This window comes from Ictalurus furcatus, chromosome 27 (genome assembly GCF_023375685.1).
Source record: "Ictalurus furcatus strain D&B chromosome 27, Billie_1.0, whole genome shotgun sequence".
In the NCBI taxonomy this organism is placed as follows: Eukaryota; Metazoa; Chordata; class Actinopteri; order Siluriformes; family Ictaluridae; genus Ictalurus; species Ictalurus furcatus.
In genome coordinates, this window is record NC_071281.1 from 9,639,779 (window position 1) to 9,666,922 (window position 27,144).

At 40.2% G+C, this 27,144-nt stretch overlaps 1 protein-coding gene across 1 annotated transcript; it reads right to left on the minus strand.

Annotated features, from left to right (window-relative positions):
* Positions 1–296: 296 nt before the first annotated feature.
* abtb2a (ankyrin repeat and BTB (POZ) domain containing 2a) lies at positions 297–26,176 on the minus strand. Its single transcript, XM_053617323.1, has 17 exons — positions 25,324–26,176; positions 13,740–13,889; positions 9,955–10,162; positions 9,201–9,353; positions 8,943–9,108; positions 7,856–7,945; positions 7,605–7,706; positions 7,386–7,482; positions 7,094–7,226; positions 6,727–6,968; positions 5,924–6,102; positions 5,593–5,698; positions 4,669–4,771; positions 4,478–4,562; positions 4,317–4,385; positions 1,668–1,781; positions 297–1,037 (listed from the first exon to the last, which is right to left on the minus strand). Exons 1-17 carry the CDS (start codon positions 26,174–26,176, stop codon positions 852–854), a joined length of 3,036 nt encoding a protein of 1,011 aa, XP_053473298.1. The 3' UTR covers positions 297–851.
* Between the last annotated feature and the right edge of the window lie 968 nt (positions 26,177–27,144).

Sequence of the window (27,144 nt, forward strand, 5' to 3'; positions counted from 1 at the left end):
GTAGTTACAGCATAATACAATTTAAAAAGATTAAATAAATGAGTAACAATACTACACATAAATGGGTTAAATGCTGGACGACAATCTTTTTAAAAAAAAAAAAAAAAAAAAAAAAGGGTTCTTTGGATGTTGAATGGTTCTAACTTTCTAAAGGGAACCTTTTCTGAAAGAGAAAGCCTCTGGTGTCACGTTCTACATAAAACTCTCATAGGGAAAAACCAAAGGTGGTGCTAGAACTTACCATTGCCATGTATTTGTAATAATGTCAATAATAATAATAATAATAATAATAAAGAAAGCATGAGTACAAACTATTATATATACAATAAATTAGTCTTTACAAATGGTTAAAAAGTACCAGCATGCCACTTGTGTAATACACACAATACATATATTTACACTATAAAACGCTATGTATAGAAAAGTATGTACAGGTTATACTACAGGGTGTCTGAAAAGTCAGGAACCAATGGGAATCTGAGTGTAAGGGTGCACATGTAGAGTATATGTTGTTAGTAATAATAATAATAAATACAAAATTAAGTATATGTAGTCTTTCTCTCATTGGTTTCGGACTTTTGGGCCACCCTGCATCTTAAACACAAGTATTTGATTCACATTTTATCCACTAGAGGGCACTATTGTATGGCATCTGCTTTCTTGCTGTATGGATACTGTATGTGTGCCATTTTATAGGAAAGTATTAAATTGCATAAATGAGTTTAATGTCCAAAATTCACCTCTAGACAGTTGATAGATTCAGCTCCAACAGCATGGAGAAGTGAGCTGAAAGAAGACACTGCCTATCTGTCCAACGTTCCAGACCCGACTCTCGGATTATCCCATTCCCTTCACCCTGTTCCTGAGCGGCACAGAGAGCGAAGTCTGAAGATAAGGGCTTCCTGCAGGTCCTCCAGAGTTTCTCTGCACCTGGGTCCCAGCAGCAGCTCTTCAAAGTCTCGTCTCTGCAGCATGACGGGCATATTCTGCAGGAAGAAGCTTTGGCAGAAGGCAGCCAGCTCCATCGCATCACTTGCCTTTTACAAAGAAACAACAAATGCCAAGGAAGAATGTCATTAATGTCATACACACTAACAAATTTGGGTTGTCAGTAAAATACTGCAAAATTTCCAGTAAACAACTGTACGGTGAAGTACTACTTTAAGTTAATGTTGTATTAAATTAAATATAACTTGCTCATTTGTTTGAGGCAGGATACAACTGAGCTCAAGGTTACGCTTGCACTGATTCAGCTACTTCTACTACTGAATTAACTCCAATAAAACTCCACTGCATTCAATCAATGCAAGTTAGTTGAGCTAGTTATGGCTCAGTGGTTAAGGTTTTGAGTCAGATACAGTAAGGTGGTCATGTGTTCAAATCCCAGCACCATCAAACTGCCTTGAGTGGGTCCTCCAGCAAGACCCTTCAGCTCAGTTGTATCCTGCATCAACCAAATGACTGAATGTACTCATTATGTGTTATTTTATATTATGTAAGATATTACAGTTCTGTACTGTAAATGTGTTTTACAGTTGTTTACTGTCAATTTTACAGTACTTTATTGGCAACCGAGGCTGCAAGTAATTACTGTTAAAACCAGTTCGGACTAAGAAACAAACAGTGAGTTTTATTCTGCAGATGTGGCTTGAGATAAGTGTTCTCACCACAGCTGCATGGTAGATGGACACGGCATTTTGGACGGTCATCCGCTCAGCGCTGTGTATCTCACACACCCTCTTCAGAGCCCCGAGCTGGAAGGAGTCAGCCACTGGCAGGAGCTGGAAATAAAAAAAGACACCCTTGAGGAACTAACCCATATACAAATACTCCAGCGTAATCACTACTGTATCTCTAACTGTGAGTGATTAGCACTGAAAAGAATTTCCTTTACTGAGAAAAGAAGAGAAAACCTATTAATTCAAAACTTATGTGTAGTAATAAGGCTGAGTAATGAAAAGTAGGAGAGACAACACCAAGTTTAGCTTACATTTTACTTTCTGCTAATGAGAAGTGATGCATTTTGGCGGCTACAAATAGGAGTGAGTGACGGTGTCATGATGTTTCTTTTCCTGGGAAACAGTGTTTTTTTGTTCCATATATTTATTTCTACTTGTTTTAGTGCTACATTCTCAAAACGTTCGGTTTACCCGATACATCGTCATTTTAAACCTGTAACACAGGCAGCAGAAATCATTAAGAGAGAAACATTGACACTAGGAGACGGTGATGTACTACATGCATGCATTTTCTACACAGTATTTTAGATTTAGTCATCTGAATTGTGATTTTGAGTGGTATGTTCTGTAGCTAGCTTGTGTGGATATCAGATTAGCTTGATTCTAACACTGAAGTGATAAACATCAGTAAACTAAAATAGGAACAGCCACAAGTAAGAACCGTACAGCATGTTGAGTGATGTAAGACGATAAATGGCTGCCAGTATGAGCGCAGGATAGGGCCAGTTTTTTATGTAGTCTATACAAATTTATGCAAAATGCATATTTGTGGAGTCTTCCAGCAATGCTTTTTTTTTTTTTTTTTTTTTTAATTTTTTTAATTGAAGCTCTAAATGTGTATCAGTTCTTCATTCTAAGATGGGACTACTTTTTGTGAGTTAATAATTTCAGGTTATGTGTAAACAGTCTAGCTGTGTGGATCTAATTGTTCATAGGTACCACAAAACCTTGATACAACTACTGTACACAAGAACATTATTTCATATCTGTGTCATCCTGAGACATTTATTGTTAGATTCATGGTTGGAATTTTGAATTTGCATTAGATTATCACAGCAAAGTTCAATAACTGCCCTCAGGCTTCCATTATAGTGAGTTCTTTTCTCAGAACAGGAAAATGTACCAAAATTCTTAGCTATAGTAATTACAAATATGCTACAGATGCAGTGGATAGAGATTATGTTACAAAACACACACATATACAAAACACTAGAGAATTACTTTACTCTAATTAGTTTACTGGAAATGCATTTCTTTTGGGGATTGGGCGAGGCTTTTTTGTACAAATTGTGTCCCAGACCAGTATTTACTTAAAATAATCAATGGCATAGTGGTGTGATGTGGCCTGACATGAAACAATTTCTAATAACACATTCTGGAGTGTTTTAATTCATTCATTCATTCATTCATACAGTCATACATACATACAGTCATTCATTCATTCATTCATACATACATACATACAGACATTCATACATACATTCATGCAGTCATTCATACATTCATTTATACACCCATACATACATCCATGCAGTCATTCAGACATTCATTCAGATAGTCATACATACATACATTCAGACATTCATTCAGATAGTCATTCATACATTCATTCATACAGTCATACATACATATATACATACATACATACATACAGTCATTCATACGTGCATACACTCATTCATGCAGTCATACAGGCATACATACATACATACATACATACATACAGTCATTCATACGTACATACACTCATTCATACAGTCATTCATTCATACAGTCATACATTCATACAGGCATACATACATATATACATACATACATACAGTCATTCATTCAGTCATTCATACAGTCATACATACATACATTCATACATACATACATTCTTACAGGTATACATACATATATACATATATACATACATACAGTCATTCATACATTCCTTCATACATAGTCATACATAGATAGAATGATGTAATGTACTTTTTATCATTCATTCATTCACTCAAACAGTCATACACTCAGACATACACACATACATACATAGAATGATGTAGTGTACTTTACAGAACATCCATAAAACAATCACTTGCATTGATATATACAGTTATTCATTCAGCAGCCTCTTTTTTTCTTACTCGACATTAATAAAAGACAAAATTGCAGCTTGTCATGTTACTGAGAAACCGCAACGTGCAAAGCTCTCGTTTATGCAAACTTCCCCACCTCAGAAACGTTACAGCTTTACCTCTGACTGTTACAAACCACTGACACTGGAGACTCCTTCCAAAAATGCTAAATATATTTCACCATCAACAATTACAATTTTTAAGTCTGTTTTTGTGGAGCGTCTGCTGTGCAGGTCCTCGTAAATGAGCTGTTACTATAGAAACAATAATGTATTAGATCGAGCGCATTAATATAAACCTTGCGGCCAGAAATACTTTCTGAGAGCACCATCAGCACCATCTGACCAATCAGAATCAATAATTCAACAGTGTTGTGGTACAGTGATACCGGTACTGAGTCTCCAGTGTTCCACATGCAGATTTGATTGATAGATATAGTTGAAGGTTCTCTCACCTCTAACATATCAGAGATGGCTGCATCCGAGTTCTCTGCTCCTCCACCATACAGGTGAGACATCAGCATCTGAAATACCAATTTTAAGCTTTTAGTAAACAAAAAATTATTCATTTAAACACTGTTTATGTCACGGTGTTGCGTTTTGCTTGTTGTTTCACCTGAAAAGTGCTGTGCTTGAGGTCCGTGATCTCGACAATATGATCTGTGCCATTTGATTCATTAAAGCTGAGCAAATCTTTGAACCTTATTTGGGACACAAGGTGCAGACGTTTGAGTATACTGTATAATTACATAATCACTAGCATGCATTGGTATAGCTTGTAAAGCTGATCTTGTTTTAATATCCAACCTCTGTGATGCAGACATGAGGAGCACTCTGTGTGCGTAGAATGGCCTGCCTTCCACCAGGAACGTCACATCTGACATCTCGGAGTTATTCAGGAAATGGATGTCTGTTGGTCAGCAAGGCATTTTGCATTAGATTTATGATATTTGCCAAGCCCAATGGGAAATAATAAAAACTATTCTAATCTTTCATATTTTGCACGTGTGGGGGAGTACTGAAGATTCGTTTTTGGGAAATGTAGATTCATATGATAATGAGAGCTATATTTTCGGGGAAATAGGGGTTAATATGAAGCAGAAAAAACACTGGTCAGAAGGGGTTGATTAATTTTATATACAGTAACAGCAGCTGTAAATATTATATTAGCATACTTGTTCTACTATGTTATTATTTCTACTGACACAGGGACTTGTATTGGTGTACGCTCCACATAAGTAGATAAAAAATAAATCATGTGTAATCGTTGATATGGTGAGGTTTTCTGTAAAGAGGCATTTTTGAAAGCACTTAAAAAATTTCAGGTAATGCTTTCAGCATGAAGGTTTGTGGTTTCTTGGTAACATAAGTGACTTCATGAAAGAGAAAAAAAGAAGACTGATGAACTATCTTGTTTCATGGAAGTTACAAATCATTAAAATGTAACTATACACTGATTAAAAAAAAAGTTCAACGAGTCATTCCTTTATTCATTTTTTAAAAATGTATTCATTGGCATTTTTTAAATGGTATAACAGAAATAAAATGGGTTGCATCTCGTCACCCAATCACTGATTGTTTTCCTATAATAGCATGCACCGTCATGTTTTATTATTTACATAATGTCTTAAATGCAAAGGTTATTCCATGGTGTTTGGATCACATGTAGGAATATACAGGATAGGCTTGCGATTGCTCGTAAATCTGTGAGTATGAGCTGAAGTGTCTTACCTAGCTGAGCTGCTGATGTGTTCCTCAGGTCTGGAATAGGAGGCAGAGGAGCAGAGCCAAAGCAGTGACTAAACACAGATCCCAGCTTCTCACGGATCTCTTTATTCTGAAGGGGAAAACAGACATTTGTAAGCTTACAGCTAACACTGGCAAAGTCTGTTATTATAAACACTGTTTAAACAAAAAGGTAAAAAGGGAGTAGTGCTCCAGTGAAGCCTAAGATTGTGCTTACCAGATCAAATATATAAACATTTCTACTGGAAGTGTGATTTCGTTCATAAACAGACTTAATCTGTGTTGAAAGTCTTGCCTGTTTGTTAGATTTGTTTACCTTGGTGGTTGTGATGATGGAGAAGAGCAGTGGAAGGCCATCAGAGATCAGATCCTCGCAGTGTTTCTCCTCCCACAGAGAGCTGAAGTCGTTCAGGAGGGAGAGAGTTAACTCAGTTCTGGACTGAAGCTGTGCTGTGTGCAGAGACTCCAGCCACATGTGTAACCTCCATGGTACACCTGGAACAAACAACCACACACACGCACACACGCACGCACGCACGTGTTAAATCTATCTGAAAGTAGATAGAAATATTAAGTTACATGTCTGTGTTTTGTATGGGACACCTTAATAAGGACTCTTGTATTGTTAACCTCTTTACTCTCAACAAGCTGTTTGTATTTCTGTTTATCTGCATGTCCAGCTGTCTGTTTTTTATGTTTGTCCATCTGCTTATCTATTGGCCTATTCATTTGCCTGTCTAATCTATACATTTGTCATTCCCCTCATCTACAGTGTTTGGTTACATTTCTGTACATTTGTTTGTCTATCCAAATTTATTATTTGTCTGGACGCCTAACTACTGTAATTATTGTATATTTCAACCCATCTGTCTGCCTGTCCACCTGTCTGTCTGCCTGACTTGCCATCTATCTGCCCTGTCTACCCATCTATCTATATGTCCACCTGTCTGACTACCAGTCTGTTTACTTGCCTACATGTCTTCCTGTCTACTTGTCTATGTCTACCTCTCTACCCATCAGTATGGCCTGTCTACCCATCTGTCTGTATGTCCACCTGTCTAAGTACCAGTCTGTCTTTCTACCCATCTGCATGTAGACAGCTTCTGCTTCAGGCCATACCCAGTGCTCGAAGCTCCATGGTGACATCCAGGTAGCCGTGCTCTGCGCTGTGAAGGCTGGCCTCCTGCAGGGCTCGGATTCGGGCCTTGGTCAGCGGTGGAACTATCCCCACACTGGGACTGGATACAGAGTGACGCTCTGGCCTCTGTACCTGTTCCACACCTTCAGCCAGAATCTCCTCCAGAGAAAGCACATCCTCCTGCAACCGCCTGGGCTGGCTCAGTAGCTTCCTCAGCACGTTCCTAACACAGACAACAGCATGAGAAAAAGCAGACTTTGGCATTGCATGGCATGCCTTTTGCTAGTGTGAATGGGTGAATATGCAAAATAAGCTTGGACTCCAAATACTATATTGTTATTAATCTACCTGTGTCCATGTGCTGCAGCTTGACTGAAGCAGTTCATATCCTCATACAGTGATGTCAGAGAACTCCCGCTGTGCACTCGAAACATGGGGTCTGCACCACGGGACAAGAGCAGGCTGACCATCTCATAGTTTCCTAAACCCATCCCCAAAAAATACATACATACATACATACATACATAAACAAATAAATAATTGTAGTAAAACTTGTTGAAAAGCTGTGTCACATTTACATATAAAACTAAGTTGTTAACCAAGTTCGAGTGTTCACTAGTCCTTTATGCGCAATTCGTACCTGCAGCAGATGCCAGCTGGAGTGGTGTCTCTGCTGAGCACTGGTGCCCACTCTTGTGATCACGGCCCTCCACGTCGGCCCCCATATCCAACAGCAGCTGAAATAGTTACAAATTCATATTTAACATGATAAACATTAGAACCCTCTGCTGTCAGGTTTCTTTAACTAGAAAAATAATACAATGCATTGGGTATGTGTGTATGAGGATCTACAGCTCACCTGTACCACTGATAAATTTCCATACAGCACAGCAAAGGTTAGTGCCACCCAGTGGCGACTGTCAGGGTGAACAGATGGGTGTTTGGATGAGCAGCTTGGTACCTGCAGTGAAGGGCAAGAAGAATCACGATTGCTAGTTAAAGCAATATTATACTCACTATTATATTATTACGAATAATCATGTGATGTTAATTATATATAACAATGTTATATATAACAAAGTCCTCTCTACAGTACGTATCATTGTTTACCCCTATATCCAGATTAGCGCCTGCGTGAATGAGCATGTGGACCAGAGCTTCATCTCCTGCTGAGCAGGCATACATCAGAGGAGTCATGCCCTAAACACACACACACAGTTAATTAATCGTTTATGAATAGTTAAGAGTTTCTATCTTCCTGTAGAGGCTCTACATGAAACAGTCTCTGAAAGGGAAACATGTTAAATTCTAGATAGAACCTTTAGGGTTCTATATTTACACTTTCCCCACCCAAAAGTGCAAATTTCCAAGTGAACAAAAACCGTGATCAGCATGGTTAGCACTACATTACTTTATAATAATCATTTATAAGAATTTTTTTTTTTTTACACTTATTGATATTGTTGGAAGGGGGTCATGGTGGCTTAGTGGTTAGCTCGTTTGCCTCACACCTCCAGGGCTAGGAGCTCGAATCCCACCTCATCGCCCTGTTCACAGAGTTGGCATGTTCTCCCCGTGCTTCGGGGATTTCCTCCGGGTCCTCCAGTTTCCTCCCCCATCCAAAGACATGCGTTGTAGGCTGACTGGAATTTCCAAATTGTTCGTGGTGTGTGAATGTGTGTGCGATTATGCCCTGAAATGGGTTGGCACCCCTTGTCCTCCCAGTTCCCTGGGATAGGCTCCAGAATTCCCCATGACCCTGGGTAGGATAATCAGTATGGAAAATAGAAGGATATTGCTGGAGCTTTTCTTAATATTATGGACCAATTTTAATATTTAATCATGAGCATAGTTATATTTGACTTTAGGTGTTTTACTTATTTTATTTTATTTAGGTTGTATTGCTATATTTTGGTAACTATGCCCAATTATTTCATTAAGAGTGCAGCTTGCAAAGTTAAAATGTGTTTCTAGACCTATAATAATAATAATAATAATAATAATAATAATAATAATATTTTCAAAGATATTTCAGAAGAAAAAAATTCATAATATTGTCATTCAGTGGATCAGTCTTGTGTCCACATTTCAGGCTTCTGTTTATATTTTCCAGGCTCCTGGATATTAGCTTCAGAATGAAAGGGGGTGTTTGGGAGGGGAGTGGAAGGTTTATTATTCATACAGAAATAGTTCCAACCTGATCGTCCATAGTGTCTACTCCATCAGGACCTAGCAGCTGGATGGCCTGACCAATCAGATCCGTGCGTCCGCAGTTGAGCATGCGGAAACCCAGGTCCAGGTTGAACTTATCTAATGCGGACTTCGAGTCCAAACGCTTAAAGGAGTTGAAACAGCACTCTGGCCTAGGAAAGATAGAAAGACAAAGCAAATGACATGTGGTTATTTCTATGATGGGAAAGTGAACGCTTAGAAGACCATGAAGAATTTTTCATACTTAAGTTGTCTGGGTTCACAGTCCAGACCGGGTAGGAGCAGCCTGGCTGTCTGTCTCACATCATCACTGTCCACTAACAGACTCCGCCGATGCTCGGCGTGAACCATTGCAACACGCATCCACTCCATCAGAGGGGGAAGTAAAGGGAACGGCCTATATGAAGAACAGATTCTTCCATAAATTGAGCGCTCTGCATCCCTTATAGAGTAACCTTGCACCCTGGGGTGTTAATTTAACCACAGACGGTTGAAGTGTAGCAGCACTCTTCTCTTGTGGTGCACACACTCTTCTAAATAACTTCTGACATGAGCCAAAGTGACGTGAATGTCAAAGACATTTTAACCTTGATTTTGTATTTCATCAAAAAATCTACAGTTTCCTTCATCCTAAAGCCAGCCAGAAAAGCAGCTACTGTGTTTACTGTACTGAAACTCAATATAAGTGATTACACCTGCTAAAGTCATCAGCATTCACCAGCAAGAATAAATGCAGACATTTCCACATACTGATTCTGTGACACAAAAAGATGTATTTCCCTGATACATGAATTACCATTATAATATCCTCACAGAAATGGAATCCCTATAAAAAACATAATTATGTATACTTTAAAAAAAAAATGGAAAAATGTAACAATTTCATTGGCAAAGCTAATTCCATGAAGAAATCAACTGGAAAAAATGTACATACAAGTAGCACATTCATTCATTCATTCACTCACTGGTAAGCAAAAGTACTCTGTACTGTAACACACCTTTCTTTGCTCAGGGCCATCCTGGGTGGCTCCAAGTTTGGATTCTCCATAGACTCCATCTGTGGACTGCGTAGGAAATAGTAGAGAGTGTGCAAGGCATCAGGAGACCAGGAGAGCTGCTGCTTGTGGCTGGGACGGCCAGGACTGAGGACGCATCCCCCTGAGAGCAGACGCTGCATGTGGCGCATGGCGCGGGATACCAGGTCACCTGAGAACATCAAAACAGAAGGCTGTTTGCCAAATGTGGGCTTGTGAGCAGCTTCACCAGAGGTTCTGTGCTCTGAACCCAACATCCATCCATCCGTTTTCCGTACCGCTTATCCTACACAGGGTCACAGGAGAGCCTGGAGCCTATCCCAGGGAACTTGGGGCACAAGGCAAGGGACACAATGGATGGGGTGTCAAACCATCACAGGGCACAATCTCACACACATTCACACACTACAAACAATTTGGAAATGCCAATCAGCCTACAACACATGTCTTTGGACTGGGGGGGGGGGGGGGTGGACGACCCGAGTACCGGGAGGAAACCCCCGAGGCACGAGGTGGAGGAAGAATTCGAACCCCCAACCTGGGTGGTGCGAGGCAAATGTGCTACCCTCTAAGCCACCGTGCCCCCTGACCCCAACATATGAAAATGAAAATCCCCTTTTGAGGATTAGTAAGTGAATAAAATAAAAGGACCCTAAATGTGTGTATGGCTATGTTCTAAATGTTCCTACAAATGATTTATAAACCAGCATTTAAAAAGCACTGAAATCTTTTGCAGCCATGGGTTCATTAACTCCACCTACACACTTAAGGGTTTCTTGTTTTGTCTCTCAAGCATGTTCTCCAGGGGTTTCCCATTCACAAAAAGATCCTTTTAGAAATCTGGGAGTTCTAATCAAGAAGATTTTAGGAAAATTTTTCTAATGATCCTAAAATATTGAAAAACCTTAAATGCCCCTATGTGGTAGAACTCTGAAGATCAAGTAATAGGTCATGACTTTTATTGATTTATTTTTTATTATTGTAGTTAAAATAGTCAAAAAAAGATGCTTCTTGGTGAAACAGGTTAAATCTGGTTTACCTTCCAGGAACCACTGTTGACTCAGAAACTACTCCTCAATGTGAACGGGAAAAAATCAAAACGATCTTGCAGCATCTGGTGAGCTCCTTAAACATAAATTCCGATCCAATTCCAGTGAATCAAATCTGATATGTACATTATAGAAAAGAAGAAGATCTATCCATCATTGTCACCTACCTCTGCATATACTGTAAGTGTCAGATATACTGTAATAAAATATCAGACCTTTACACACATACAATTAAGAGGTTCTACTTAAATAATATTAAAGCCAGCTCATTCATTTCCTTTCCATCAAGTGACATCAGTAGATACACAATTTCTGCCCCTTCACATCCTTATAGCATTACTAATCCACAATCCAGTACAGTGTCTCATATTGACTCCTGGCAGAGGTGGAAATGTGACCAAATATAGAGTACAGGCCTTAAAACACACTCAGGAAACCTAAATCAATACTGCCAGCTTTGCTTGTGTAGAAATCCAGGCTCGTGTTATTCCCGTAAGGAGGATGAGCAGAAGATAAACAGAGGAAGCCAGATATCCTCTCCTTATCATCTGGGTTCATCATTAAAAAAAAAAAAAATCAGGAGCTGGGAGAAAGTGCAGTGGCCACATGGAGAAAACATCACACTGAATAGAGGAAGCAAGCCTCAGGAGCATGACACTGATCTAATAAACAGGGACTGATATTGTCTTTATAGGGATCGAGTTCCAGGTTTGTGCAGTGTTTAAGAGGCCAGATTTTGGCCAGGCTTTAAATAAAGTGGTGCTCTATAACTGGAAGCCCATCTGCCTTGAGGCCAACTGTGCCGCTCTACACTTACTCCTTAATTACCATATCAAAACGAACACGGATGAATGATCTCCGATAGATCTACCACAAAGACCTGCTTTTCAGCTCTCATGGGCATTGGGTGTGGTGTTATTTTGCAGGTTTGTCGCAAACACAAGGCACAAAGGAGGTACTTTTCCCTCCTCGGGACCAAACAGAAGATGCTCTTGTAGCAGGAGCACAACTGAGGAGTGTTTCAGACCGCCTGAGGGCTGGACCAAGCAGCGGCCAGGAGCACACGCTGCCCTCAACCTGAGCTGTGGGCTGGAAAATAAACACACGGCCAGCAGTACAGCCACGTGTTTTAGAGTAAAGCAAGTCAAGCACGATCAGCAATGATAATGACACAAAGAAGCTCTTTTTAAAGACAATTCTGGGGACGAGGGGGACAGGGGGAGGAGAACCACAGTTAAGATGGCAATAAACAGCACATGATTAAATAAACACCAAAAGAAAAATCACTTAATTAGTTAAAAATCATTCGTTTTTAAAAGTGCTTTCATGGATAAGAAGTGTGCAAAGATAATAAATATAAAGGTTAAAAGATTTATAGCAGATGTTTTGATGACTAAGCATTATTATAGACATTACTGGATATATATCATATAGTAGTATTGTTAGGACTTCTAACTGACCCATCCCTGTTCATCTAAAAGCAGTGAACATCCAGAATTGTATAAAATAAACATTACACACGTCTACATAGACTATATGACCAAAAATATCTGGACACATGCCATTACACCCATATGTGGGCCTTTCCCAAACTGCTACCACAAATTTGGAAGCACACAATGGTCAGTATGTCTTCGTATACTATAGCATTAAGATTTCCTTTCACTGAAACTAAGCGGCCCAAACCTGTTCCAACAGGACAATGCCCCTGTGCATAAAATGAGCTCCATGAAGACATGGTTTGCCAAGATTGGTGTGGAAGAACTAGACTGGTCTGCACAGAGCCCTGACCTCAACCCCACTGAGCACCATTGGGATGAACTGGAATGACAGCTGTGCACCAGGACTTCTCACCGGACATCAGTGCCCTACATTATGTGCTCTTTTGTCTGAGTGGGCAAGTCTCTACAGCCATGTTCCATCATCTAGTGGAAAGCCCTCCTTGAAGAGTGGAGGCAGCACAGGGGGAACAACACAATACTCAGGTGTCCATATACTTTTGGCCATATAGGGTATCTCTCCTCTAACAAACACCATTCTCATAAGAACTTCTTTTTAAATAATATGTTATCTAAAAAAACGCTTGTTGTAAGGTAACAGACATTACAACACACAATTATTCAAAATAATGAGAGTTATTATAAAGAGGTTTTGAAAGTCTGGGTTGGTTGAAAACTTCCCTTATGAAAATGTTTGTTCATTTTTTTTGAAAAGTGCGAATAATTCTAATTTGCTTGTAGATTTTAATGTTTCAAGAATATTTAAGTAGGTCATATGCTGATTTATAAACTTGATTGTGTAGTAGCAGAAAGACAGTGTAAGGATCCATGAATTGGATCAATGTTCTGGTTCCCTGATTAAAATTCCAGCCAAAGCAATCTCAGCAAATTATTATATATATATTTTTTTTAAATTTATAATGATTTTGGCAATGCCTATAAAGAAACCATTATAATAGTCCATGAAAAACAGAAGACATGAATGGGTTTCTACAAGTCATATTTGGGTGGATAAGAATCCTCAATAAAATGCTGGTTTAGGTATTCCTTTAACATAGCTACTGATGGTACAATATGAATCCATAATAACACCAAGATTTTATACATGGATTCTAGGCAGGAATTTCTCAAGGTTTCGTCTTTATTTACAACAACATAACTCCTGGTTGGTCTTTGATTAGTTTAAGGAAGTCATACTCACTGAGCTCCGAGATGCTTCCCGCACAGGTGGCCAGCAAGGCCTGCTCCAGCGTCCGCACCTCCATCTGAACACACGTTTCATGTCTGGCCTCTGACCCTGGACTATGACCCTCAGCATACGGGCTGAAGTGGGCTGGCAGGGAGAGCTCACCTACACACAAAAACCACAATCAGATATGAGAAAACACTATGGAAATAAACCAGCTAGCGAAGAGGAACACCCACACTTAAGGTCAAATTACGTGATTTTAATTATTTTTAATTATCAAGCAAGATAGGAATGGCATAAAAGGCACAGCCCAAGATGGCATTATAACAGATACCATGCACTTAATGGTACATTGCCCTAAAACCAACATCAAGCCTTATCCTTAGTTCCATGATGGTGCAAAACCGATAAGGCTAGTTTTCGAGGCCTGAAGTTATTACCGGTTAGTGGAGCGAGCCAGTGTGCCATTAGAGTAATAAGCCACAACCTCACATAGACTTAATCTCTATTAGAGATAAGAAGAGGAAGAACTTTGAAGTCTAGCTGCAATTTTCTTTACAAGGATCCCTTAGGGAGTGTGAACACAATGCAATCCACTCCCACATCATCCCTTCTTCCTTCTCCCTAATGTGACAATTACTGGGGAAGTTCTCATATATTAATTTTCTAAGCTAAATCACTGGTTGTGAATTCAAAATCACAGGACTGCCAGCATGCCATTACTGGGCACCTCGAGTGTAACTTGATACACTGCTTTGATTAAAATTGTCAGAAAAATGAATGAAGATGGGTGTGTTTAGTAAAAATTATGTGTTATCTTTTTGTTATGTTCATTGGTTGATCATTGGTTGTTCATTTGTTATGTTCATTGGTTCTCCGAAACTATTGGAACTGCAAGGCCAATTCATTTATTTGTGTTATACACCAAAGACATTTGGGTTTGAGATCAAAAGATGGATATGAGACGTGTGCTTAAGATTTCAGGTTTTATTTCCTGGTATTTACATCTAGACGTGTTAAGCGACATAAAACCAGGATCAGACAACCCATTTCTTAGGCGAGCTATATTGCTATATATGTCACTTAACACATTACATGTAAATACCAGGAAATAAATAACTCTTCTCATATTCATCTTTTGATCTCAAACCCAAATGTCTTCAGTCTACAGGAAAAACAAATGAACTGGCCTTGCCGTTCCAATAGTTTCAGAGGGGACTAAATGGTCAAGGGTGTTTTCCATGGATAGGCTCCAGATCGGTTTACAAAAGATGAATAAATGAATTAATAATAATTAAACTAATTGATCAATTAAAGTTCCATGCAAAAATCCAGTTATTGTTTCTTTTGTGCAGATGATCATTATAGAAAAACTGCTGAATAAACTCCACACAACTGGTTTGACTGGAACAGTTTGAAACCAACTTAAGGCTTTAGTGCTATTGTTCTAAACATGTTGCTGACTACAGTCAAGTTTAAAGATGGCTTTAATTATTTAACCTCCTGTGTTTGAATCCTTTCCCATGATGGAGATGGACTGCTCCTCTCCAGAACTCCACAGTTCTCCTGATTCCCACTCTAATAAAGTCATGAATCTGAGGCTGAACTAAATGGCAGATGATTGCCTCTGGAATATATGTCTGCCTTTACTTTCTTACAAGCTGCAGGGGATATAAAGCATACTCTGAACAAAACAATAACTGGCGTTCAAGCTTGGATTCCGAATTATAAATGATGTTCAGCTTCAAATAAGATAGAAGGCTTTCTTGGGGATTCTTCTTTTCACATGATTCAAAATCCATCCCTTTCCCTGGGAACTTTCGGTCAGTAGGTATTACAAAGGGATCAAATGGGGGATAAAGGAATGGATTTGTTTTCAAAATTAAAGTAAACTATTGACCATTCGTCCAGGCATGTTCAGTCATTCATTCAAGTAATTCACATACTTGGTATGGTGAAAACATATCCAGATCCTAGCCATCGGATATATTTAGGTCACATATATGGATACACTCTGAGAATATTTCCTTAGAAGGAAGTGAGTCGAATCAGTAAAACACAAACACACTGTAAAATCTATGCAGGACTATAAAGTATGAGCAGAAAATGCTTAGTTCAGCATGGGTTGACTGGCGAATCAGTACAATAATGCGAACTCAGATGCTAAAATATGGCCTGAATAAAACTCAGTGATGGGAATTACAGTATTTTTCAGTCTGTTGATAAATGTACACTCAGAAATACAGGAAGAGCAGAATAATAATAATAAAAAAAAAACAAACAACAAAAAACCCAACTATATTTCTGAAATATAATACAATCTATAAAATCTGACTGGCTTGCTTTAAACATTAGGATACATTTAAGAGAGAAAACCAAAGCTGACTTTAATTCGGAGACCGCAATGTGCACCAGAGTGCCTTCATTTCACATGTGCTTCCTATCATGGCCATTAGCTCACGGCCCAAGTTTAAATATATAGTATAAATACATTCAGCCTCAAATCAGCACAGCTATGTAGGCCTATAGCCCGGTCTACACACATGCTGGTTCTGCAAAGGTCAGATAGGTTTTTGTGAGCCACAGGGTGTGCTGTACAGCTGGGCACGCGGTAAACCCAGAGACCCAAACCCCTCCATCCACACCCATCCTTCACCAACACATCCAACCCAGTGCCTTTCCCATAACCAACCATTCCAACACTGGCAGCCCTGAGGCTAACATGTGCGTCATAAACAGCCACATACACACGCCCAAGTGCACTCAGAGACACATACACACACGTCTGGTCTCGTCATAGAGGATTGAGGGAAAGGGAAATGCATGTGCACTGCCACTATGAGAAGGGATAAGGAGGACTGAGGTTTAACTTGGCAGACTGTTTCACTTACAACTACAAATCACGATGACCACTAATGGGAGGATGGGAAATCTGTATTAGTGCACTGGGTCAAATCAGAGATAAAGCTGCTAAGCAGAGCCAGGGAGAGGCATTAAAACCTGTTGTGTAATATATACAGTTGCAATCAGAATTATTCAACCCCTATTGCAAATCAGGTTTATTGTCAAAATTTACAGACTTTCAGCTGATTGCAAGGAACAAATCAAACAAAAGCAATTGAAATTGTTCAACACAATGAAAGCTTCAAGTGGTTTCCCCAAATTCAACCGAAAATGCAACTTATAATGACTTCTCCAGTCACAAAATTATTCAATCCCTTCATTGCAAGCATCTTTAGTACTTAGTAGCGCACCCTTTTGCTGTTATGACCTGCTGCAAACGAGATGCAGAGCTTCTGGCAGCATTCCTGAGAAATCTTAGCCCATTCCTCATGAGCAATGGCCTCCAGTTCAGTAATATTCTTGGGTTTGCGTGCTGCAACCGCCTTCTTCAAATCCCACCAGAGATTTTCTATGGGGTTCAAGTCAGGTGCTTTTTTATTACGAAAGCAAGTATTAGAAATGTACCTGGCTAAATAAATCAGCTAGCTACTGAATAGATTCTTCTTTATGAGAAATAGTGTCTCAAATCCAATTTGTTCTTAATTACTTTGACCTGTTAAACTACGCCACTGGGATTGCACAAGCTAGTGAATTCTCGGTGCTGGTTCCGAGCCCAGATAAAATGGAGGGTTGTGTCAGGAAGGGTATCCGGCGTAAAACCTGTGCCAAATCAAATATGTGGATCAGAAACCGGATTTCCATAATGGAGATGGATGATTCGCTAGAAGCAGAAGCAGGAGAAGAAGCAGAAGCAGAAGAAAAAGAAGAAGAATCCATCTTAAGGATACCTAAATATGGGATTAATCATATTTTTTTCATGATCATGGTTTATACTAGTTGATCTTTTGGTTAATTAGCACTGTTATATAAATCACATTTTGTCTTTCTTTGGCAGAGTATGCTTTCAAGTCTCCTGTTTTCAGTCTTTTGTTTATGTTTTTTAGTCTTTATATCTTTGCCACTAGTTCATAGTTTATATTTGGGTTTTGTTTTTCTCTTTATTAAACCTAATCTGCTCTCACGTCTGACTTTGCCTCCTGACACATATACTTGAAGGAATATAGGATAATTTACAAATGTAACATAATTGTGACTATATATTACCATGCATTCCTACTTAAATATGTTAAAAGAAATTATTGTACTTTCAAATCTACTTTCATTTCAAACGAAAAACTTCTGAAATGATTCTTTTTACATTTTCGAAAACATATCCATTAAAACTTGGGGAAAGAACTTGGCAAAGTGCAAAATACTTATGCATATCTTGGATCTGTCATCACATTTCAATTTCAGCTAGTAAAATCTGTACTTTCACTGCTTACTTACATGCTGGATGAGCACACTGGCTTTAATTCACATCATTTCTCACCACAATTTCCACCACTGATAAGAAATATGATAAAACGGCAACCTAGAAGATAAAATATTTTTCTTGAGATAAAAAAACCTATCATCTGTATTTTATAACTACAACCCTTGAACATCTGAACATCATTAAGCCGCTTCAAGCCGCAGCTCTCAGTGCAGGTATGCCACTAATAGGATTGAAACAATCATTTAGATTTAGATTCGGTCTGACCCATTTTCGGTGAGAGGAAAATGTTTGTGCATAGACTTTATTTGAATTTCAAGTCTTGTAAAAGAGCCTACTCTTTACAGAACAATGTCTGAAAGAAACTCCACTCAAACCCCAAAATGCAGCCACCCTCATTTGCCTAAATATGAGTGATTAACCTATTTCCCTCTCTTAAGCAACATGGTGTGAAAACAGTAAGTCAGTCAGAGTGCAACACCATGGTACAACAGTGCCATTCTGAGCAGGGCACAATGGTGCCAGTGTGCTGCACAGGTAAGCTCAATCAGCCCTTGTGTTACATGCTGATGTGTTTAGAGTGCTCTGTGAATATGAGCATGTAGGTTGGCTTGTTTACCCTAAAACACCAAGGGGAAACGAAGCCTGGATGGGTTTGCATGACTGCGTACTCACGCAAGCCTGTATTTCTCCTGAAAATCAACCAAATGACCTAGTGATAAGTTTTTGGTTTTTTGTTGTTTTTTTTTCCTTGAGTAGCACTGGAAAAGCTTACAAATTTAACCAAAATGAACAAAAGGCTCTAGTCTTTTTTAAGCCTTGGGATTTTCACTCTTTATTTTACTTTCATTCTAGACTACATATAAATACCTAAGCATGGCATAAAACCATACACTTCAACGACAATATGAGGAATTTATTAGCGTTGTTAAAAGACAGGATGCATTCAAATTCCTCTTCTGCAATAAATGAGTAAATGACTTGATCTTCCGAAAGTATCAGCTACCTTGAAATATCTGCTAAAACGATGCACATAACCATTAAAGCATCTCTCATGCACTGTATATTATGAACTTGAAGCTGTTTTTTGGATAATACTCTCAATATTAATGGTGCTCTTATTTACTTTATACAACAGTGCTGCTGAATTCTGACTGCTCAAAAGACACCCTCGGACACCCCTGGGGTTGAAGGTTTGAATCCCGCCTCCGCCCTGTATGCAGGGAGCTTGCATGCTCTCCCTGTGTTTTGGGGTTTTCCTCAGAGTACGCTGGTCTGGTTTCCTCCCCCAGTACAAAGACATGCGCTGTAGGCTGAATGGCATTTCCAAAATGTCAGTAGAGTGTGAATATGTGTGCGATTGTGCCCTGTCCAGGGTGTCCCCTGCCTTGTGCCCCAAGTTCCCTGGGATAGGCTCCCGGCGACCCCATATAGGATAAGCATCATGGAAGATGGATGGGTTGGTCAAAAGTTTTTATTACTTTCCAGTAACAGCAGTTCTGGCAATAGTACCACCTGCAATTCAAATAATAGCTTTTTCTAATTCTGAATAAGCGCATTCACAAAGACTTGTATAGCAGCCTCTCCACATAATCTAAGCAAAATGATAACAAGGTACAGTAGTTTAAAAACTTTTCTGTAAGGAGATGTTCATCTAACATTCTCTAGTTTCAGTGCTTTGTAGCAATCAGTAAGTTTTCCACCACAGGAAGTTTCCAGGATAGACGGCTTTGCACTCTCTGGTTTCTTGGTAACATGACATGCTGTGTTTTTGTTTGTTTGTTTGTTTTAGAGAGAAAAAGAGAGGCTGCTTTAACATGATGACAGGAACTAACTCATCTCATGTATGGACCACAACCTTAAATGTAACTAGGAACAGTTGAAAAGCTTAACATGTCACATCAGGTCTCATCACACCACCCTGTCCTGGATTATTTTCCTATAACAGCATGCCCCAACAGGCTTTATTCCTTATTCAAGTCCTCCGACCATTATGTGCAAACTGGCCAAAGCCATCCTTAATCATGCGATTCTCTAAAACCTCTCGACTAAAGGATAAACTGGGGGTTAATGTGACCCAGATGTAGACGTCAGAGTGCACATACCCCCTTTTTAATCCCTTCAACTCACTGCCACCTATATTCTCCAGCTCCAGCAGAAGACAAAAAGCAGAGTGTGGCCAGAATCACAGCCTGCCAGTTGGCAGAGGTGTTTAACACCACAGCCAAACCTTCCTTCCCTTTAAACTCCACTTGAGGATGGGATGGAAAAACCAGGAGTAGCTTAGCATTACGGTACTCCCTGAGATTTAACATCTGCCCCCACTATTCTGCCCTAAACACGAGAGCCACTTTCCAATGGGGCCACAGTTTTGATCTCAATTGTAGCAATTTTTTCCTAACATGCCATGCCTGAGAAGTGGATTTGCTGGGCTGGGGTTAGAGCAGAATGTCTCTCTAATGATAATATAATTTCTCAAACACCATCCATCATGCTTTCACCAGCTATCAGGGCTGTCAATGAGAGATGGTTCGATGTAATTAAGTGCATTAGTTTGTAATATTAATCAAAGCTTGGGCACTTGCTAATCACAGTGATAAAGAGAGATTACATGTGGTCGTTAGTTCTCCACGGTTAACCCAGAGGCGTAAATGAATATTACTAAACAAATAATATGACAAGTATATCATAAAATACATAAAATCTGATATTTAAGCTATGAGAAAACATTTGAATATTTGAATAAAGTGATATTTGAATATCACTTAAAAAAATATTTCCTGGGGTGTGTGGTTTGCACTTAATTAACTTGGTTGTTATTTACTTTGCTCAAACCTCAAACCTGCTGCCACACCTGTTGTTACTCACAACATTTGGGGCAAAGTTCACACCCAAACACAGTTCACAATGCAGGGACTACTCATAGGCCTTGGTTAACCTGCTGCCTTCTAACTGATTTGATTTGCTGTATGATTAATTGTCAAGTGTGAGCCAGAGATTTAAAAAATGAATGTTTGGCTACGTTTCAGCCCACATCTGGGCAGTACCGTTTCGCATCACTGGCTGATTAACACCTCATTTAACTTGTATTAGTTGTTAAGAACTAGAGGAAGTCATTTAAGTGCCATTCCCACATGAGTGCTCAGAAAGAGTGCCGTGTGTGCGATTCACTGCTTGTATGAAATGTTCTAAGGTGTTGGTGGCTTTCGAAGTTTATGACGCACCTGTGGTTTGGTCTTTGCACTCATGATGAGGTGATGAGGTAATGAGGTATAAAAGCCAAAGGCCACAAAAGTATGGAATTATTTTTGGGTGGTCAGGAATGGAATTAATGAACTGTTAATATCCTGTTTTATTATTAATGAGCTGTTTGTGGACCTTTGAATCTGAGTCTTTTGACACCGAGATATTTATACTTGGTGGTATTGGTGGGGGGGGGGGGGGTTTCAAGAGATGCAAAGGAGTACAGAAAAAATAAAACTGTGCAGGCAGTACATTCCCAGGCCTGGAGACTAGAGCCCCAACTAGAGCCATGTAATAAAAGTGTCATCTGTGATTTTATATATATATATTTATTTTTGTTTTCTTTGACCCATCTTACAGTGGTGGAAATCACCATCGATTATTATCAAAGTTGTTTAAACTACTTATTTTTAGTAAGAGCTTAATTGGCTGGTCAATTGAATTAAGCAGGTTTAAACCACCTTTTAATAAAACTACAAACAATGGTAAAAATATGATGCAAAAAGTTTATGTATCTACATTTTTGACACAGCTCCAGGTTCTTTAGAAGGAAAGTTCAGGAATAAACTCTAAAAACTCTAATAAAGAAGTAAATGGTACAGTATATTTGCCTTATGTGCTTACTATTTTAATAATTGGATTTTGTTGATCATAATTTATAGACTTTTTTGAAAAGGTTCCATGGCTGCAAATACTCTGAGGTGTGACTAATGCAAAATTAGTCTCAGGGCTTACAGATGTCTCTTTAGGTCAGCCTAGAAAGCTCACTGAGACAAGGAAACCTTGGTGTCATGAAGGACACCTGCCAGACATGACACATCAAAATATCCACAGAACAGCTGAGTTACCATATAAACGTGTAGAGGTACGCCTTACAATGAAAGTGTGACAGATTCCTGCTTACATACATAAAAACACATAAAGAAGTGCCACTTATATATTACCTATATTTAGGCTCCATCACACCTCTCTGGACCAGGTGGCATTTTTTTTCCAGACCTACATGTTGAGAGGTGAGGAAGGTCAGTGTCAGGAAGACCAGCTGTCACTGCAAACTTCCTCTTCCTGCTCAGTCTGCAACATTTGCCTAGGTCAGCTGGCAGAGGATACAATTAAAGCCTTAAAGCTTTGTGCAGTGGTTTAGAAAACAGATGATAATGGCTTCTTCGAGCAAAACAATGTTCAAGCCTAGGTAGCTGCTAAATACTCCCTAATTCAACAAACTGTAGCTTAATAAACACATCATTTTGGGTTTTATAAGAGCCACTCACTCAAGTTAAGAAAAGTTAAGAAAAATCCATACTAAATGCATGCATTTGGTCCCTAACTGCACAGGCTTTGGAAATGCTCCAATTCCTATGGTTTGTAGTGAAGCTCAAAGAAACTGGGCTTTGTCGGCGGAACACTTTACAGAGTTAATTAAGCAGGGATGATCGTTAGACTTAACACTCTGACCAAACTCGGGTTCCCACCACTGTAACTCTGTTCCCACCACTGAGCCAGTCAGACCAATGGGGCCACCTTACCTGTGGCCCCTAATTTTCCCCACTCTCTTACAAGTATCTGGTCAGCCATTACTGTCAAGCTCACAGAACCTCACTGTTTACTCACAACTTCCTTTTAGTCATAGTTCAGACGAAAACAGCTAGGACCTAGCCGCAGGGCATGCTTACTCAGTCTGGGTTTCCACTTGACGTTGCTGATATCATCTGCACTCTAAATTTTCTGGTGTGGTCTTTACACGGTTATGATCGTTAATGAACGCTTCCTACAATTATATGTGGAGACACTGGTTTTGTCCATGTTACTCCACAGTACTTTCCAGTCATCTCTCTGTAGCAGACAGAACCAACTGATTTACATCTAGGATGTAAAATAGTAAAGAAGAAATTAAACTTGACTAATGAGATAAACAGATGGTTCTTAGCTTTCAGTGGTTTGAAGAAATATCTTAGTAAAGCCTCACCCTTGGTCGATCCTCCTATTTTGAGGGAAATCCTTGTTTTTCTAATCATATTTGAATTCCTTCCAGTTTTTGGTGGGTTTAATATAGTTTCAGCTGAGACCCATCATAATTTCACAGACTTCCCCAAGCCGTGTACTGTAAATCTATACAGTTGCAATGAAAAGATCTAAGCAGTTCTAGCTCTCATAGACTCAAAGCGCAAAGCCACCAAACCGAAACTGCTGAAACAGCACCTAGACTGGCCAGGATTAGCTCCAAGGTTACTGATAAAAAAAAGGGTGGAAGTAATTAATGGAAAGACCCTGAATGGAACTGTAAGAACTGTACGTATATAACTGAGCAGACAATCTTTCTGACCTTCCTTTTGTTAATCATGGATATTGACTGCTAAAAAGAAATGAATGAACAAGACTGTAGACCATCTTTCACACTAGAAATAGAAAATGGGGCCATTCTGTTACAGGAGTCGAAAGGTCACTTAGGTCTTAAAGACTTCCAGATGTGGGCCTGTTCAGTGCATGAGTGAGCTGCTTTTGTATGGAAGTGAGTGTGCCAACCGTGAGCCTACAGGTCTCAATCTGTTCTCCATAAGTAGTGGTGGCTCCACTCTCCTAGCCACTAATCAACCACAAACATACGCCAGCAATCGATAAGTTTGTCCATATACATGGTAAAAGTACAATGTGTGAAAGACAAACACATAAGGAGTGTGAAAACACTCGCTCATTCATTCTTTTTTTAATGGATTCTCAAGCAATCAAAATATCAAGTGCCTACTCGATATGTTGCTTTCAAACAGTATTGATATTGAGCGTCACCTGTGGAAAAAATGAATGAGGAAGTGAGTGTCTGGGAACATTTTTTCCTCAACTGTCCTGTCATATTCAATCACACTGAGAGCAAGTGTGTGATTCGATTAGGCGAAGATTTTTCCTTGGAGGGTCATCAAAACTACATTCAATTCACCCAGACCTCGAAGCACTCATTAATGCTACTCTCATTCAATGAAATAACATGGGGAAGGAAGCAATACACTAGTACAGGCGCTATGTTTTACAACAGCAACACGTCCACACACTCCCCAGTTCCCCTCTCCTGAGCCATTTCACATCATCTTTTCTTTTAAAGCACTGTGATGCAGAACAGTTCTGCAGGGCCAGCCTGTCAGAGACGAAGTCCAAATCCTGATTCAAACCAGAGCAGAGAGAGAACAGTGGGATGGCTTTTCAATCCCCTGCACTCTGGTCTCTTTTGCTCACTGCTTTCTGCTTACTTTGCCATCCGTATACAGCTTGGCACAGAAAGCACAGGGCAGAACAATGGACTTTTGTGTCCTCATTCCCTGTTTAGTGAATGTTTGAATGTAAGATGTCTGACTGTAGCCAATCTGTTGCTACACTCAGTGTCTCAGCCCCCTCTACCCCATCCATCAATGAAAAGAGGCCACCATGGACTGGATATTATTGATATTATTGATGGACGATTCTCAGCATATTAGTGACCATGATAACAATGACATGATATTATGTGCTGTGCTAGTTTGAGTTTATCAAGCAGTCACCACAATCCATCAACCAAAAATATACAGTCCACAGCCATCCTATGGTCAAACTGGTGTGTACCATCATACACTCCTAAGACTGCTGTAAAGACTTATAAATAACTACAACTCCAAACGCTGACAATAATAAAGTCTAAATGTCATCAAGTGAAATGTGCCCCTTTTTAATCATCTGAAGAAAAAACAAAAACAAACAAACAAAAAAAGTCCTTACCCGACAAATTTAAGCCTTGTCAAATAACTTAACTGTCACATAAAGAAAATTAAGTCATTTAGCCTTCACTTGCTTCATATGAAAAGTTTGTGGAGTTTTGCAACTTAAACATGAAAAGAAAGTTGAACGTTCTTGAGGAAAAAGAAAACCCGAGGTATTTTGTTTTCATTTTCATGCACTGCTGCAAATGAATATCACGTGTAAAGCAACACCAACAACATTCACACTTAATGCAAACAAGCCTTGAAAACTTAAACACTGCAACAGGCTATTCATTGCGCTTTTCCCCCTCACCGTTGGCGTTTTTCCCGCAGATCAGATGCTCATAGTTCTGCAGGAGCCCGTAAAGCTCGGGGTCGCCGTTCACTGCTGCTTCCAGGACCTCTGTGGGCACTGGACACCCGAAATGACCCGCGTCACACGCTGTCAGCACCCTGGCACCGACCTCCTCCATGAGAGTCTGCATGCACGCGGCCAGGCAGATGGCCGCGTGCTCGTGGACGCGCACCGACACCCGAGTGTCCACCATCCAGCGGAAGAAGCGACCGACGGATAGGATGAGACCACAACGCGATGACTTGCTCCTACGCAGCAGTTCTCCTGCACTCATGCTGTACAGGGACATGGCGCTCGCTGCGGCCGAGACGCATGCGTCTGCGAGCGGCCAGCTGAGCACGAGCCGCGCGGCGCTCTGCACCTCGTACCGCGTGCACCTGCAGCGCAGCACGCTCAGTCTCTGCGCCTCGCGCGCCACGCGCAACAGCGGACGGCGCAGCAGCTTGGACACAGAGCGTACAATGTCACGCGTAAAAGCTAAGGGCTCGCGCTCTCCAGAGACTTTACGCAGCACGCAATCCACCTCGTCGTCCGTCCAGGGGAATTCTTCGAGGTCTGGCAATCGCGGGCATCTGGAGAAGATGTCCTCCGGTTCTTCCGGTACTGTGTTCACGGAGTCCCAGCTGTCGTTGCGGCTGTTGGTGGAGGCGGAGCGGCGGCACCGGTTTGCCCGGTAAGCAGTGGAGATGAGCTGAGAGTTGGACTTGGACGATGAGAGGCTGAGGGAGTGGTATGAGTCTCCCGCGCCGTATCCCGAATCCAACGTCAAATCTTCCAATGTCTTCAGGTTAACACTGCTTAAGGCGGCCATTCCGGTTCAGCTGATAGACAGATGCTCCCGTTACACTCCTAAAACTGCAGTACTAATCGTGCACTAACGTAAGAGATTAACGTGTATCCATCTGCTTTCCGTGCTACACCTTGGGCACGCGGTGCCAGCTGGAGTGTTTTGGGGAAAGTTGAACTGAAGCAACAGCTGAAAAGTTTGTTGACTAGAAGTCAGCTGAGGGCGTACTCTCAGCCAATCAGCTGACGCCTTTCTCTCAGCCAATCAGACGCAAACAAGCGAGGAAACTAACCAATCGTTGCGTCAGAAAACCGGAATATTTACATTAACAACCATTTTAATTCTTATAGTAGGGATTCAACCCCAGAGACATGAAAGAGAGTGTGGGCAATATTTGAATATCACTTAGATCTGATACATGTAATTCAGTACACATATATGTAAAGATGGGAAACCCTTTGTGATTTTCTTCCCCAGTAAAAAGTGGAAGGTTTGTGGTATTAGAAATGTTTTACACAATTTTAATTATTATACACCGATCAGCCATAACTTTAAAACCACTGACAGGTGAAGTGAATAACATTTCATTGAATAACATCTCATTACAGTGACACCTGTCAAGGGGTGGGATAAAGTGAACAGTCAGTTCTCGAAGTTGATGTGTTGGAAGCAGGAAAAATAGGCAAGAGCAACTTTGACAAGGGCCAAATTGTGATGGCTAGATGACTGGGTCAGAGCATCTCCAAAATGGCAGGTATGTGGGGTGTTCCTGGTATGCAGTTGTTAGTACCTACCAAAAGTGTTCCAAGGAAGGACAGTCGGTGAACCAGCTACAGGGTCATGGGTGCCCAAGGCTCATTGGGAGCGAAGGCTAGCCTGTCTGCTCCGATGACACAGAAGAGCTTCTGTAGCACAAAATGCTGAAAAAGCAATTGAGCATATGTGGGATGTGCTGGACAAACAAGTCCGATCCATGGAGCCCCAACTCGGGA

Coding starts and splice junctions, on each gene's coding strand:
- abtb2a (XM_053617323.1), bottom strand. CDS start 26,176: ATGGCCGCCTTAAGCAGTGTTAACCTGAAGACATTGGAAGATTTGACG. Junction 9,109..9,200: donor TGTGAACCCAGACAACTTAA/GTATGAAAAATT, acceptor TATCTTTCCTAG/GCCAGAGTGCTGTTTCAACT. Junction 7,227..7,385: donor CCAGCTGGCATCTGCTGCAG/GTACGAATTGCG, acceptor GGATGGGTTTAG/GAAACTATGAGATGGTCAGC.